This window comes from Mobula birostris, chromosome 5, assembly GCF_030028105.1.
Source record: "Mobula birostris isolate sMobBir1 chromosome 5, sMobBir1.hap1, whole genome shotgun sequence".
Classification (NCBI taxonomy): domain Eukaryota; kingdom Metazoa; phylum Chordata; class Chondrichthyes; order Myliobatiformes; family Myliobatidae; genus Mobula; species Mobula birostris.
In genome coordinates this window covers 170,758,919-170,776,373 of record NC_092374.1, presented here as the reverse complement: position 1 = coordinate 170,776,373, position 17,455 = coordinate 170,758,919, and the positions used below count along the sequence as shown (strand labels likewise).

General features: G+C 47.7%; 1 protein-coding gene across 1 annotated transcript in view; it reads left to right on the top strand.

Moving 5' to 3' along the window:
* nalcn (sodium leak channel, non-selective) overlaps positions 1–10,730 on the top strand; it is a 195,788-nt gene extending 185,058 nt beyond the window's left edge. The window contains exons 42-44 of the mRNA XM_072258858.1: positions 251–400; positions 3,918–4,035; positions 5,282–10,730. Coding sequence (XP_072114959.1) covers positions 251–400; positions 3,918–4,035; positions 5,282–5,475 — 462 coding nt within the window. The 3' untranslated portion in view covers positions 5,476–10,730. The remainder of the gene's footprint in view (positions 1–250; positions 401–3,917; positions 4,036–5,281) is intronic.
* The last annotated feature ends 6,725 nt before the right edge of the window (positions 10,731–17,455 follow it).

Genomic DNA, 17,455 nt, shown 5'->3' with positions numbered 1-17,455 from the left:
CCTGGAGAGATCAGTTTGCTTGCAGGGAAGGGGGTGCTTTCCCCTGAACCTCCCCAATGCCCATCACTGTTTGCGGGAGCATGGTGTCCACCAACTCCCCGAGCATAGTCTCCAACGTTCCAGAGGCAACCGCTTGGCCATCGAACACTCTGGGCTGTCCTGGTGGGTGAGGAGGGGGAGGAGGTGTGAGGGGATCTGCAGGGGGCACCCACTTCTTCCTGACTGACCAGCTGTTGTCCACCGAACCCAGAAGCAGCAGCAGTCGTGCAGCATCATCCACAGCCTGCGGGAGAGCCAGCAGCAGGAGCTCAGCAGGTTTCTCATCCCCCCCAGCATCGAGACGACACAAGCCAGCGAGGAGATGCTCGCCAGCAACCAGGACAGTGAGGTCCAGCCAGAGGTGGGTCCTCCAATGTATTCACTCAGACAGAGGCAGAGTGAGGGCGGTTTCAGAACATTGAGTTGTAGAGAGATTCTGTACGCAGGAATTGTTTTCCCTGGAAGGGGTGACCTTGACCTTGCAAAGTTTTAAAAATTCATAAGGAGCAGAGGTAAGATGGATGGTCACAGGGATAGGGACTCACAAAATAGTGGACACAGGTTTAAGGTGAGAGGGGAGAGACTTAAAAGGGGTCCTGAGGGACAAGTTGTCACACAGTCACTTGTGATATTTTGGCATTTCTTGCTTTTGAGGAAGTGGGGGTGAGCAATCGCCTTGAACCTTCTTATGAAGGAAGTCCTACAGTGCTGTTTGGGAGGGATTCCAGCATGCAGACCAGGAAAGAGTGAAGAAGTTGTGATATATTTCTAAGTGGAGGTGGTGTACAGCTCAGAGCTAAAGCTGATGGTATTCCCCTTCACCTACTGCCCTTGTCCTGCATGGTGGTGGAGATCACAGGTTTGGAAAGACACGTTTAGAGGGTCTTAACAGCGGGTAGGAGTAACTCAATCTTTAATAGTCAATGATCAACACCTTCCTTGAAAGTGTCCTCGTAGGATATGAAGTTCTATTCCTTTCTAGGCCACTTTAAGCAAGTTTGGGTAAAGTTACCACTCTGAAATGTGGGGAAAATTATGTCCGAAATAAAGGTGGAAAATCCACTGATTTGGATAAGCTTCAAATTTCCACTAAAACTAATCTAAAATGTAAGATCTTCCTTCAACCACCACAGCCCAAAATCTACTCTTCTCTCCATTATGAAGTTCTCCTTGTTAAATATCAGGTGGCAAGTTGAGTAATTTTATGAATTCAGCTGAAAATGAGTTTCCGAACAAAAAAAATAATGATTTTAAATTGGGTCACCCTAATGTTAAGATTACTGAAAAAGACTCAAACAAAAACTGTGCTGAGCCATTGAATAATTTCATCAGTGAATAATGGTCAGTCTCCCAGTGACTTGTACATCACTATAAAGTAGAAGTTTCCATACTGAGTAGCACACAGAAAATGCTGGAGGAACTTAGCAGGTCAGGCAGCATCGATGGAAAGAAATGAAGAGTCGATGTTTTGAGCCAAGACACTTCAACAGGAATGGGCAGAGCACTCTGTCCTCAGCAAGGACCTTTACCTTTGTGCGCCTTCAAGACACGTCCCAATGGTTTCCATAATGTGTCAGTGAGCACAATTTGGAGTTTGCACCCACAATGGGATTGGTGGGATCTTGTAACCTTGACCTGGGGGAGCGACACCAGTAATGTAAGGCATGGCTTGATGTGGACCAATTGATTCTTGATCCTGCCCAAAAGATCTCAGGGACAAGCAGAAGTGCTTCTACAAAGGTTTAAAGTGCCTGAATCCTCAGCACTGATTCAGCTGATGCCTGAGTCAGTATTAGTGGGAGCTTCACACAGGCACCTTGGGTGCTTGGTCAGAGTTTCAGATTGCAAATCAAGAGTGATCAGAACTTAGATTTCTCTAGTATCTTCACAAGGGTACTTTTGTGGAAATAAAGGTAAAGGTTTATTGCAAGAGAATGCATTTGCTTGTTGAGTCAACTGTTAGACTGAATACCACAGACATGCTGGGACCCTAACACTGTTACAAAGCAGACACACCAAGTTACTTGCTGTGTCCACACACACATACAGAAAGAACCATGTTAGACCAAAAGACATTGGAGCAGAATTATGCAATTTGTTCTATTGAATCTGCTCCACCGTTCAATCATACTGATGTATTATTCCTCTAACCTCATTCTCCTGCCTTCTCCCCATAACCTTTGACACCCTCACTAATCAAGAACTTAAAACTATAGCTTTATTCTTACTTACAAGCAAACTAAAGCTGCCTTGTTGGGTTTGGAATAAATGTTTTGATTACACATTGGGGCACTTTGCTGTTAAAGTTACTCCATAAATAGAACTTGTTGGCAGGCCATGTGCCATATTGTGAAGCAGTTCATACCCAAATGCAGCAGGACCTGGACAATATCCAGGCTTGGGCTGACAAGTGGCAAATAACATTCGAACCAGGCAAGTGCCAGGCAATGACCATCTCCAACAAGAGAGGCTCTAGCCATCATCCCTTGACGTTCAGTGGCATCACCATCACTGAATCCCCTACTATCAACATCCTGTGGGGGTTACCATTGATGAGAAACTGAACTGGTCTAGCCATATAAACACCATGGCTACCTGAACAGGTCAAGGTTAGGAATCCTGCAGTGTGTAACTCACCTCCTGACCCGCAAAGTCTGTCCACCATCTACAAGGCTCAGGTCAGGAGTGTAATGGAATACTCACCACTCACCTGGATGAGTGCAGCTCCATCAACACTCCAGAGGTTTGGCACCACCAGTACAAGGCAGCCCACTTGACTGGTACCCCTTCCACAAACATCCAATCCCTCCACCATCGTCAAACAGTGGCAGCAGTGTGTACTATCTACAAGATGCACTGCAACAACACACCAAAGTTCCTAAGGCAGCACATTCCAGACCCTCAGCCACTACCATCTAGAAGGACAAGAAGTCAAGTCAAGTCAAGTTTATTGTCATTTTGACCATAAGCTGCTGGTACAGTACACAGTAAAAATGAAACGACCTTCCTCCAGAACCCTGGTACTACATGAAACACAAAACTACACTAGACTATCTGAGACAGCACAAGGCTACGCTAGACTATGTAAAACAACATAAAAACTACACTAGTCTACAGACCTGCACAGGACTACAAAAAGTGCACAAAACAGTGCAGGGCAGTACAATAATTAATAGACAAGACAATAGGCACAGTGGAGGACAAATTACAATATAATAAATTATGTAGATGTCAGTCTAGACTCTGAGTATTAAGGAGTCTGATGGCTTGTGGGAAGAAACAGTTGCACAGTCTGGTCGTGAGAGCCCGAATGCTTCGGTACCTTTTGCCAGATGGCAGGAGGGAGAAGAGTTTGTATGAGGGGTGCGTGGGGTCCTTCACAATACTGTTAGCTTTGCGGGTGCAGCGTGCGGTGTAAATGTCTGTAATAGCGGGAGGAGAGACCCCGATGATCTTCTCAGCTGACCTCACTATCCGCTGCAGGGTCTTGCAATCCGAACAGCAGATACCTGGGAGCACCACCACTTGGAAATCCTCCTCCAATTCACTCACCATCCTGACTGGGAAACATCACCATTCCTCCATTGTCACTGGGTCAAAATCATAGAGTTCCCTCCCTAACAGTACTGTGGGTGTTCCTACACCTCGAACTGCGGTGGTACAAGAAGGCAGCTCATCACCACCTTCTCGAGGGCAGCTAGGGATGGGCAATAAATACTGGCTTAGTTGGTGGTACCCACATCCCGTAAATGAATAATTTTTTTTAAATTGATATCCGCGCCAGCGTAGGCCCAGAGTCTCTGTTTCCTGGGGTTCACAGTCAGTGATTTAACAGCAGTGGTTTATCTATCAGTAACGGTCACTCATCTCTCCTGCAGACCAGTAGTCAACAGCAGCTGCTGAGTCCAACACACTCAGACCGAGGCGGGTATCGAACTGACTCTGGAGACATCGGCAAGCCTCAGAGGAAGTTTGGTCAGTGGCGTCTCCCATCAGGTACTTTGGGGAATTCTTGGGTGTTGACATAATGACAGTCAGGAGAAAAGACAATGAAGTGAGCCAGGCGATCAAAAAGTGGCGTGTTCCCGGTAAATGTCAACACTTGCCTTGTCCATTCAGGGACTAGAATGACCCCCACCTCCCCCGCGTTGGTCACAGAGAGCTTGTGGTCTCCACACTAGGTACCATCACGCTCCTGGGGGTACATAGACCTTTCATTTGGTGGTATCAGTGATTCTAAAGAAGGGAAGGATGTTTAGACTGGTATCTGTGGCGTTCCCCAGGATGGATTGTCCCCCAGCAACCCTCACCAACCTACAGACAGATAGGAGTAAATCCCCAAAGGTCTTACTTTGGCTGCCTCCGTTAGCACAGACCCCTGGGTAAAGGTCAAGGGAGATGGAGAGGGAGGGTCATAGGGCACTCTCGCAACCTCAACCCATGGCTCGTGAACCTTGACCTCTCCTGGGCAGCTGGAAGTGGTTTGTTACTGTCAAGCTGAGGGGTGACAGGCAGTGGGTTTGGACCATCACGTATCAGTATCTTAAGAGACAGATACTGGTCTTAAGGCAGCAGAGGCCACTCAGCCCATAAACCTTGTGCGGGCTCTCCAATTAATGTCAGTCCCTGCCCTGTCCCCATGATCCTCTCTCCTCAGGTTCTTTTCCAATCCCCTTCAGGTTTAAGTTCATTGATCTTGGAGTAGGTTAAAAGGTACAGCATTGTGGGTCAAAGGGCCTGTACTATGCTGTACTGTTCTATGTTCAAGGATTCTAACCCCAGTTTTTCGGTCTTTCCACTGGCCTGAGATCCTCATCCTGCAACCTCTCCAGGATATCACAAACATGAGGAGATCTGCAGATGCTGGAAATTCAAGCAACACACATCAAAGTTGCTGGTGAACACAGCAGGCCAGGCAGCATCTCTAGGAAGAGGTACAGTCGACGTTTCGGGCCGAGACCCTTCGTCAGGATGAAGGGTCTTGGCCCGAAACGTCGACTGTACCTCTTCCTAGAGATCTCCAGGATATCTCCTCATTGCGGCCTTGGTGACCTTCCTGAGGAAGGATATGGTGTTGCGATGAAGCAAAGAGAAGGAACCTGGGGTGCAGGGGCAGCAGCAGGGAGTAGATGGGCTGAACAACCTGATTACTGTGTTGTTGAGCCCTGCTGCCCCACCTCCAGGGAATTTTGCCTGGAGATGAGGAGCAATTCCTGACGTACTCTCTTCATTCACCTTCCAGCTCCTAAACCCATCACCCACTCGGTATCCACTGTCAACCTGCGGTTCGGGGGGCGGACGGCCATCAAATCAGTCATGTGCAAGATCAACCCGATGTCAGACACCACCTTCTCCGGCTCTGACGTGAAGAAGTGGTGGACCCGGCAACTGACCGTAGAGAGCGATGAGAGTGCCGACGACCTGTTGGATATTTAACGGCAAGGGGCAGGGTGAGACCTCCACCCGTTTTCCTGGTGTATTTCCATCATAAAATGCACAACGTACTTCAGTAACTGGGTGATGCAGAGGAGCAAGAGGAGGTCACTCTTCTCATTCCATGAGATTACAGAGCTGAATGCTTTCTAAAGAAGTCTTCTATGTACCTCAGTTTTAAACGTAATCGTAATAATGTTCCTTGTTCAAGATTCTCCCACTAGTGGAAACATCTCAACATCTACCCTGTCCCTGTCAAGGTCCCTCAGGAAATGTTTTAATAAGGTCACCCCTGAGCTCCAAGGGAAGTTCACGCCTCAATTCTCCTGAGCTCTCTCTGACCCTTCGTGATGAGACAGCCCTCTCATCCCAGCCATTAACCTGCTGCTCCTGAGCTCTCTCTGGCCCTTCCTGATAAGACAGTCCTCTCATCCCAGCCAATAACCTGCTGCTCCTTGCAGATCAAGTGTTTCCATCTCTGATTTAACATATTTCTGGAGGCTTCAGAGCAGATTTTTGGCCCCCAGTTGTTCCGCACCCATGCTTGTCATTAGCTGGGCAGCATGTCCATTCTCATAATGCCCCTTGACAAAATGTTCATCCGAAAGAATGAAAACAATTTATTTCTAATGCCCTGGTTCCTAGCACAGTTTCCATTGGAAGAAATATCCAGAGAGATTAATCGTCTGTGCCTGGAGTGTTTTTTGCCCCCTACAAAATGTTCTTTATTACAAATTCGGTGCTATACAGTACATACAAAACAGTGACTGACACAATTACTTCACTACAAATAGAGAATACACATTAAACCAAAATGTTTCCATCTCTATCAATGATGGCAATTACCCCCTGCGGAGCCCAACGTTCCCAGAACGCCTCTAAGGTTGGACTGTGCCTGTTCCTTCTCAATATTTACCCGGGCATGAACATATCCCCTAAACATTGCCAGGTAGTCTGCCATGGCAGATCCTCCCGCCACCCGTTTCCAAGACCCACGGATGGCTGATTTCGCCAGCCCCAGGAGCAAGTTGACAAGGACATCCTCATCCCTCCATGCCCCACTCCTTACTGGATGGCCACATATAAATAGGGTTGGGCTAAAATCCAACTAGAAGGCGAGAAGCAACACAAGCAGATATGCAAAAAGGGGCTGCAGTGTCACACACTCCATGTACATGTGGTACACTGTCTCCCCCAGCCCGCAGAAGTGGCATGCGGCTGGGAGATCCATGTACAAACTAAAAAATTTATTACAGGGCACCGCTCTATGCAGCAGCCTCCACCCCAGATCCCCAAGGTGCATGGGAAGAACTCCCTCATAAAGGGACTTCCACTGGGGACCCCCCTCGCCTCCAGGTGGAAAGACCGACCACCATGGCGTGTTGGGATGGTGGACAAGCGCTGGGAAGTGGAAGGTGTGTAGCAGCAGCCCACAGAGGTACCTCCTACTTGCATCCCTGAATGGAATTGTGGGTCTCGAGGAGAGACGGCTCAAGTTGTGTGGACTCTGCTCTCTGATAAGATTGCGGGACCTGGGCCCGACGGGCAGCTCAGTCTGAATTGCTCCACACACCTGAGCAGCACTGACATCCATTGAGGTAGGGCAAGGGTCAGCCAGGACTCCATCCTCTGCCAGAGGGGGGGATTTTCGGCCTGAGGCAACTATGTTCCAGACTCTCGGTAGGTCCTGATAGAAGCCGGGCAGACTCCGCAAAGCAGCACGGCTGATACCCACCGGTGGTAGCTGCATATCTTCGTGAAGACAGCAGCCCCTCCGGAGGAAGAATGTCGCCAACACGTGCCACCTGGGAGGTGCTCGGCGTACAGGAATCTCTGCAGAGTCCTGAGGCGGAGAGCCGCCAGTCCCGTACATACAGTGTTTTTTTTTAAACAAAATTCTTTATTACAAATATCGGTGCTATACAATATGTACAAAAATAGTGACTAACATAGTTACTTCACTACAAACAGACAATACACGTTAAACGAAAATATTACCATCTCCATCAATGATGGCATTTACACCCCGCGGAGCCCAACGGTCCCGGAGCACCTCTATGGTTGCCGTGGACTGCGCGTATTCCTTTTCAATATTCACCCGTGCACAAACATACCCCCTAAGCATTGCCAGCCAGTCCACCCGGGGAGATCCTCCTGCCACCCTTTTCCAGGAGCCACAGATGGCAGTTTTCGCCAGCCCCAGGAGCAAGTTGACAAGGACATCCTCATCCCTCTGTGCTCCCCCTCCTTACTAGATGACCATATATAAATAGGGTGGGGCTAAAATGCAACAAGAAGGCGAGAAGCAGCCCACGCAAATACGCAAAAAGGGGCTGCAGTCTCGCACACTCCATGTACATGTGGTACACGGACTCCTCCAGCCCGCAGAGGTGGCATGCGGCTGGGAGATCCATGTAAAGACTAAAAAACTTATTGCAGGGTACCGCTCTGTGCAGCACCCTCCAGCCGAGATCCCCAAGGTGCATGGGAAGCACCCCCTCATAAAGGGACTTCCACTGGGGACCCCCCTCACCTCCAGGCAGACAGACTGACCGCCATGGCGTGTCGGGGCAGTGGACAAGGGCAAGGAAGTGGAGGGCAGCAGCCCATAGAGGTACCTCCTGCTTGCATCCTTGAATGGGATTGTGGGTGTCGAGGAGAGACAGCTCAAGTTGTGTGGACTTGGCTCCCGGGCAAGGCTGCGGGGCCAGGGCCCAACGGGCAGCTCAGCCTGAGTTGTTCCACACACCTGAGCCGCACCAACATCCGTTGAGACAGGGCAAGGGTTGGCCAGGACCCTGCCCTCTGCCAGAGGAGGGGATTTCCGGCCTGAGGCAACCATGTTCCAGACTCTCAGTAGGTGCTGATAGAAGCCGGGCAGACTCAGCAAAGCAGCACGGCTGACGCCCGCCGGTGGTAGCTGCATATCTTCATGAAGACAGCAGCCCCTCCGAAGGAAGAATGTCGCCAACACGTGCCACCTGGGAGGGTGCTTGGCGTACAGGAATCTCTGCAGAGTCCTGAGGCAGAGAGCCTGCAGTCCCATACATACAGTGTTGGGGTTTGGTGACCTGGGGTGGATGCAGATGATTCCACCACAACGCTGTGTGGAGGTGATTTGTGTGCTTTGCTGCCCTCTGGTGTTGAATCCTTTGATGTGCAATAACGGGCCTACAGGTTATGTTTGGCTATGTCAGGCCCAATCTCAAAGAATTTGCATTTCTTATCGAAGCCATAAAGGATATGAAGCCTATTTGTAGCAATGTCAGTGGTAATACAAAGGGGTGTGTGTGTTTGCCTCTAGACAGGTCTCGGTTTGTGTGTACGTGGGTGCATGCATGTCTGTCCATGTGTATGTCATGTCGTTAGAGTGATACAACATGAAAACAGACCTTTCAGCCCATTATTTCTCTGCTGACCATCAAATGCCTAATTGTACAGCTCCCATTTTCCAGCATTCAGCAAGTACACTCCTCCACCTTTCATGAGTTTTTCTCTTGTAGGTTGCGTAGGATTGTACAGCATGGAAACAGACTGTTCAGCCCAGTTTGTCCACGAGTGGACACCCATCTGTATTAATCTCATCATCATCACTTGGTTGGTAGCCCTACACTGAGTCAGCTGCTAAGTGCTGTCACCACTCTCTCAGGCAGTGTGTTCCAGGTACCTGTCCTCACCAGTCCCTGAGTGAAGAAAGTCCTCTCTAAATCTTATCCCCCTCCCCCATTGCCCTAAACCTACAGTTATTTAGTTTTACCTATCTCTGATAAGGGGGAAAGCTCCCTGAAATCTACCCTATCTCAGAATTTAATATTTAGATGTTCTAAGACTCTTTGCTTCCACCACATCCTCAGAGAGTGGGTTCCCGATTCCATTCCCTCCCTGAGTGAAAAGCTTTTCCTCAAATCCACACTAAACATCTTACCCCTTACCTTAAGGCCCTGCTCTCCAGTCATCAGTGGTCTGTTCCAGAGTAAAGTTTCACTCTCTACCCTATCCACCCACTTCACAATTTTGCAAACATCAAGATTCTGTATATCTAATATGTGTGTACCTTGTGTGAGTGAGTGCATGCGCGCATGCATCTCTGTGCAAATGTATGCTTGTTTGTACATGGGTTACAATGCATATCTGCATTGCCTGTGGTGTAAATAAGACCTAGGACCAGATGGGCCATTCAGCCCATTGAGTCTGCTCTGCCATTCCATCGTGGCTGACTTATTATCCCCCTCAGCCTCATTCACCTGCCTTCTCCCCATAACTTTTGATGCCCTTACTAATCAAGAACCTGTCAACCTCTTCTTCAAATATACGCAGTGACTTGGCCTCCACAGCCATCTGTGACAATGAATTCCACAGATGCACCACCTCTGGCTGAAGAAATATTTGTATGCGTGTGTATATGCACCACCTCTGGCTGAAGAAATATTTGTGTGTGTGTGTATGCGTACAGTCTACTTGTGTGTGCACATGCATGATGGCGTAGACATAAAGGAACGTCCACCTCCAAGGAGTTCTGCTGCAGTGGAGCAGGAAGAATTGGGTAGCAGTCGCTCTGCACTCTCTCGCACACATTGAGATCTGCCAAAGTCAGTGCCAGTGAACGTGACTGAGACAGGCAGCTGCTGACACGTGCTGTGTCTAATGTAGATCACAGACAGACTTCACCTGCACCCTCCTTTAGACTGCGTTCTAACAGTGTGTGTGATATGATATTCCAGTATGCTGGTCACAGCACAGAAACAGGCCCTTCAACCAGCTGAGTCCACATCAAACACCCACTCACACTAATCCCATTTTAATCCTGCCCACATTCCCATCATCTCCCCCCCCTCCCCGATTTAGCCCTCACCCACACACTGAGGGCAATTCACTGCAGGCAATTAACCTGCACGCCTTTGGGATGAGGAAGGAAGCCAGAGCACTCAGAGGAAACCCACACGGTCACGGGGAGAACATGCAAACTCCACAATGACACACTGAGGTCACTATCTATCGGGCAGCTGCTCTGCTAATTCCACCATTGTGTTCTGCATTTACTAAGTATCTATGTCTGGTCTTGTATGTTTTCTGAATCTCAGAAGTATATGCAAAGTAATTACCAACTGTTTTACTATTAGTCACTCTGTTTCATTCCTACCTTAATACATTCAGTAGCCGAGGCATCACCTGTAGATGATATGCCTTTTTATTTTAGAGCTTTAAATATCTACTATTAATTGAGTCTGTTACCTTTCAGATTTATTTTACTCTCAATTTTATCTAAACAAAATATTATTAATAAAGATTAATTGTTTTTTATTATACTGTGTAGCATTTGGATTGATTTTTACTAATTTCTAGTTATGCTGAAGTGGGTCTTTCAAATAAAGTTTTGAGATTGGATCAGTGTTATTAAATGAGTTACCACATGTAAATCAGGTCAGCTCTACAAGGAATTACTATTCCAGAAGGTTTTGTGAGATTCTGACTGAAATATATTCATGATGTTGCTTACTGGGCAGTTTTCAACAATTATTTCTAATGAGACATGGACTCCTTGTTCATCTGGGTATTTTCCCAGGCTTAAGGCTACTTTTGTAGTTTGTTGAATGTTATCTTTCAGACAACCCCAGCATGGATGAATATTAACCTTTTACTCCATAATCCTACATCAGATCTGAAATATTAACTGCATTTCTCTCTCTTTCCAGGAATGTACAATTATATATACAGTATTTATCCCACTGTCCCACACATTTTCCTGCAATTCTGCTCTCACCCTCAACCCCCCCCCCCCCCACCCCAGGCAGAACAGAGATAGGAGGTTCCCTCATCTTTCACCCCATGAGCTTTCAGACCATCTTTCGTCATCTCCACTGGCTTTGAAGTGATCCGACCACCCTTCCCTCCCCGCCTTTCTGCTTTCTGCATAGACCACTCTCTCTGTGGCTCCTTGGTTCACTCCCCACCCACTCTCCCTCTTCCCTCACACTTTCCACTGCAATTGTAGGGAGCACGACACTCATCTCCACGCCTCCTCCCTCACCTCTATCCGGGGCCCTCAGCATCCCTTCCAGATGAGGTAGATTCACAAGCACCTCCTATGACCTTGTCTCCTACATTCAGTGCCCCTATGTGACCTCCTGTACATGGGTGAAACCAAGTGTGGATTGGTCATTTTGTGCATCTGCGCTCTTTGCACAACAACCACCTTGAGTTTCCGATTGCACATCATGTCAACTCCTCTTCCCATGGCCACACCGACTTGTCTGCCATCCCCTGCTCCTCTGCTGCAGTGAGGCTGACCACAAACTAGAATAACACCCCTCATGCTCCACCTGGGTGGCCTACAAACTGGTGGTAAGGAATAACAAGATATTGTTCATGGTTTCATGAACTGTCAGGTCCTTGGAGATGTTGATGCCCAGGAACTTAAAGCTGCTCACCAATATTGGACCATGAACACAGCGGAAACAATCCTGATCTTCAAAATGGCTCCATGGGAGCTTAGATATCCAGCTGAGTCAATGTGCTATCTCAAAGCTCCCCCAGTTTTACAGGACTCTCTCAGTATGAACACAGAACGTCAACAAAGATCTTTGCTCAGGTTTCACGAGTGAGGTGAAGGCTGACAGAATAATGAATATTGTACAAGAAAGTTACACAGAATGTACAGCCCAAGACAGGATATTCTGTCCGCTCCATGCTGAGGTTCCTGCCCCATGCCAGCCTCCTCTCACCTCCCTCCATCCACCCCCCCATCATTATATCTCACTGTCACTCTTTCCCTAGTGAATTTATCCAGCTTCTTCTTAACCTCATTTTTACTCTTCACCTCCACAATCTCTGTGGGAGTGAGGTTCCCCATTCTCTCTGCTCTCTGAGAAAAGGGCGTTCTCCTCAATCTCCTGTTGGTTTGAGAACTGACTGGCATTCATTGACCTCTATGTTTTTCCCTACACTTATGCCCCCCCCCCATGAAAACATCCCATCAATTCAGCCCATTCAGGATCTGTCTCCCCTAACACATCTTCCCAAAGCAATAACCGTTCCATCATCCTCGATTTTGCTATACATGTGAAGGTTTAGTGCATTTCCTCTAGTGCCTTATACACAGCTCAGTAATTAATGAACTAACTTTTAAGTTATTATATAAACATAGGTAATTTTGGAAGCCACTGGATCCATTTCATTAACAAGAGAAAATCTGCAGATGCTGAAAATCAAAGCAACACACAAAATGCTGGAGGAACTCAGCAGGCCAGGCAACATCTATGGAACAGCGTAAACTGTTGATGTTTTGGGCCAAGACCCTTCATCAGGACTGGAGAGAAGGATGAGAAGACAGAGTAAAAGACAGAGTACATGGAAGGTGGAGGAGCACCAGAGGGAGGTGATGGGCCGGTAAGGAGATAATGTGCGAGAGGGAAATGGGAATGATGGGGGCGGGGGGGGGGGGGGAGAACTACCAGAAGTTCAAGAAATCAATGCTCATGCAATCAGATTGGAGGCTACCCAGACAGATTATAAGGTGTTGCTCCTACAACCTGCCTGTGGCCTAATTAGGACAGTAGAGGAGGCCATAGACTGACATATGGGAATGGGAAGTGGAATTAAAATGGGTAGGCACTGGGAGATCCCACTTTTTCTGGTGGACGGAGCATAGGTGCTCACCGAAGCATCTCCCAAACTATGTTGAGTTCCTGCTAAGTTCATCCAGCAGGAATTCTGTGTGCCTGCTGTGACCTGTATATCGATGAGACGCAACGTAGACTGGGAGACTGTTTCTGATGCTCCTCCCACTCCCCCTTCTCCCATAGTCTCCGTCCTCTCCTATCAGACTCCCCCTTCTCCCATAGCCTCTGCCCTGTCCTATCAGACACTCCCTTCTCCCATAGTCTCCATCCTCTCCTATCAGACTCCCTCTTCTCCCATAACCTCCGTCCTCTCCTATCAGACTCCCCCTTCTCCCATAGTCTCCGTCCTCTCCTATCAGACTCCCCCTTCTCCCATAGCCTCCGTCCTCTCCTATCAGACTCCCCCTTCTCCCATAGTCTCCGTCCTCTCCTATCAGACTCCCCCTTCTCCCATAGTCTCCGTCCTCTCCTATCAGACTCCCCCTTCTCCCATAGTCTCCGTCCTCTCCTATCAGACTCCCTCTTCTCCCATAACCTCCGTCCTCTCCTATCAGACTCCCCCCTTCTCCAACCCTTTATCTCTTCCACCAATCAACTTCCCAGCTCTTTACTTCACCCCTCCCCCTCCCAATTTCACCTCTGACCTACCTCGTATTTCTTCCTCCCTTCCCCCCACCTTCTTACTCTTATTTCTCATCTTTGTTCTCCAGTCTTGATGAAGGGTCTCAGCCTGAAACATCAACTCTTTACACCTTTCCATAGATGTTGCCGGGTCTGCTGAGTTCCTCCAGCATTTTGTGGATCCATTTCATTCATAGTGTGTGCAGAATGTTCAGTTTAACAACACTGAGGTGTGGAAGTTGTAGCAAGGCAAGGATTAAACGAGTGTACCGACAGAACAATCCAGACAGTGTGCAGTCTCAAGCTGAACCAGACCTTTAAGAGCTGGACTCCCCTTTGTACTTCATTTTCTGTGTGGAAGTTCAGTAAGGCAGGAGTCAGGACGATAAGTTGACAGAGACAGTGTGCAGTTACCCTGGCCCTTTAAAGCCTCACTCTCCTCTGTACGGCCTTTCTGCTCGAGCCTGGGAACAAAGGTCACCAAATGTACTTTTGGACTTCTTTAATTTTTGATCCTTAGGATTCTTCTGGGAGTCAGGAATGATGAGCAGTCTTAATTCCAAGATTTCAGTTTATTTTAGAGTACAAACAAACATTCAAATACTAAACTCTTTATTTAAAGATTTGACAGACGAAACTAAGAGGGAAATTAATGCTAAGCAGTCAGTGTAAGACAAAGGAATAAAGATGATGCTTCTGAAAAATCTATCACTTTTATAGATAAGATAAAAGAACTTTGCAGATAGGAATGAATGAATTGATGGGCTACATAATTAAAACAACCACATCTCTTCTTCCTCACTTCCATTGGACAGTAGATAAAAAAGCTTGAAAACACCAGGCTGAAGGCCAGCTTTATGTCATTGTCATAAATCTCTTGAATGGACCACTTGTACGTTAAAAATGAACTCCTCAGCTGATAATCTAATCACAAACGAGAAAACCTGCGGATGCTGGAAATCCAAGCAGCACACACAAAATGCTGGAGGAACTCAGCACGCCAAGCAGCATCCATGGAAAAGAGTACAGTCGACTTTTCAGGCGGAGACCCTTCATCAGGACTGAGTGATGAAACGGTGACTGTTTACTCGTTTCCCATAGATGCTGCCTGGCCTGCTGAGTTCCTCCAGCATGTTGTGTGCGTCACCTGACAATCTAGCTCGTCATGCCATACACCTTGCCGTCTGCCTGCACTGCACTCTCTTTGCAAGTGTAATACTGAATTCTGTTATTGTTTCCTTTGTATTGATGTGGTGAAATGATCTGTACGGCTGGCATGTAAAACAACCTATTACTGTAGTAATTTGTTTTATTTAATTGCCACATGTTCCCACAGTACATGTGACAATAATAAACCAATTACCAATTGTTAGGAACACAATGAACCTTTCTCGTTTTCACCTACCAGAGTGTTGCAGCTGCCTCCTCCTTCCATCCTCAGGCTGATGAAGAAGCCTCTGCCATTCATTTATTATTGGCAATCACTTGTATTACTGTATTCTCATTGTTTAGTGTTGGCGCACGGCCAAGGGGTTAAGGCGTCGGTCTAGTGATCTGAGAGTCACTAGTTCGAGCCTCAGCTGAGACAGCATATTGTGTCCTTGAGCAAGGCACTTAACCACACATTGCTCTGCGACGACACTGGTGCCAAGCTGTATGGGTCCTAATGCCCTTCCCTTGGACAACATCGGTGGCATGGAGAGGGGAGACTTGCAGCATGGGCAACTGCCGGTCTTCCATTCCTTGCCCAGGCCTGCACCCTGCAAACCTTCCAAGGCGCAAAGCTATGGTCTCACGAGACTAACGGATGCCTATAAAATATCATTGTTTGACTGTAAGTTAACCCCTAAAGAGCCACAAATTTCCAAAGATGGGTGCCCAGAATTTCTCTCAAACAACCCCATTAATACCAGGCTGTGCTGTTAGAATTCAGTTGAGCTATTTATTTTATTTTTATTTAGAAATACAGTGTGAAACCAGCCCTTCAAGTCACACTGCCCACTAATCCCCTGATTTACACCTAGCCTCATCAAGGGACAATTTATAATGACCAGTTAACCTACCAATTGGTAAGATTTTGGACTGTGGGAGGAAACTGGAGCACCCAGAAAGGGCTGGCGAGGAAAGAATCTGATGGAGGGGCGGGTGGACCATTGGAGAAAGGGAAGGAGGAGAGGTCCCGGGGGAGGTGATGGGCAGGTGAGATGAGGTAACCAGCATTGTTTCACTGACAACACGTGGCAATGGCAGCGTGGGGGAGACGCAACAGCAATGCCGGGGTAGCCATGCTGAGCCATCAGCTACTGTCCTGGCCCAGAAACTGACCAAGGTACTGTCGCTCTGACCTTATAGGGGGCAACTGCATCACTAAAAATAACTGCAAAAACATTTAAACAGTCTACTGGAGGAACTCAACCGGCCAAGCAGCATCTGTGGGAGGAAAGGGACTGTTGGCGTCCCAGGTTGAAACACTGCACTCCTGACGTCTCGTTGTCCTCTTGGCCAGTTCTTTCCAACCTACATCCGAGACCCCTGGTATGCCCTCCAACATTTTGGCAACTTCCAATTCTCCAACCCCCACGGCCTGATCCTCTCATTCCTGATGCAGGGTTTCGAACCAAAACATCAACAGTTTCTTTGCTCCCCACAGATGCTGCTCAACCCACTGAGTTCCTCCAGCAGATTGGGTTAGCACCATAGTCAAGTGGTTAGTGTAACACTGTTACAGTGCCAACTGCCTGTTACACACCCAGCAGAGGGGGAGGATTGCTGCTTTGAGAGGTTGGTGATGAAACATATCAACTCCTGCCTGAGAAGCGACTTGGATTCGCTCCAATTTGCCTACCAGGGTAACAGGTCGACAACAGATACCATCTCACTGGCTCTTCATTCAACCATGGAACATCTGGACAGCAAAGATGCATACATCAGTATATTCTTTAATATCGACTACAGCTTAACATTTGATACCATCATCCCCTCAAAATGAATCAATAAGCTCCAAGACCCTGGCCTCAATGCCTCCTTGTGCAATTGGATCCTCAATTTTCTCACTTCTCAGTTCGTATTGGCAACAACACCTCCACGATCTCCAATAGCACAGGTGCACCACAGGGCTGTGTGCTTAGTCCCTGCACTACTCACTTTACACTTATGACTGTGTGGCTAAGCACGGCTCCAATGCCGTATTCAAATTTGATGAGGACACTGCTATCATGGGCCAAATCAAAGCTGGTGATGAGTTAGCATATAGGAGGGAGACTGAAAATTTGGCCATGGTGTCATAACAACAACCTCTTATTCAATGTCAGCAAGACCAAGTTACTTCTTACAGACTAAAGGAAAAGGAAACCAGAGGTCCATGAGCCAGTCCTCTTTGGAGGGTCAGAGGTGGAGAGGGTTAGCAACGTTAAAGCCAGAGCTGTTATTATTTCAGGGCCTGGCACATGAGTGCAATTACGAAGAAGGCACAGCAGCGTCTTTGCTTCTGTAGGAGTTTGCAGAGAATTGGTATGACATCTAAAACTTTGACAAACTTCTATGGATGTGTGGTGGGGAGTATATTGACTGGCTGCGTCACAGCCTGGTATGGAAACACCAGTGCTCTTAAACAGAAAATCCTATGAAAAGTAGTGGATACGGATCAGTCCATTACAGGTAAAACCCTTGCAAACAGTGAGCACATCTACATGAAACTCTTGTCACAGGAAAGCAGCATCCATCAGCTGGGATCCTCACCATCC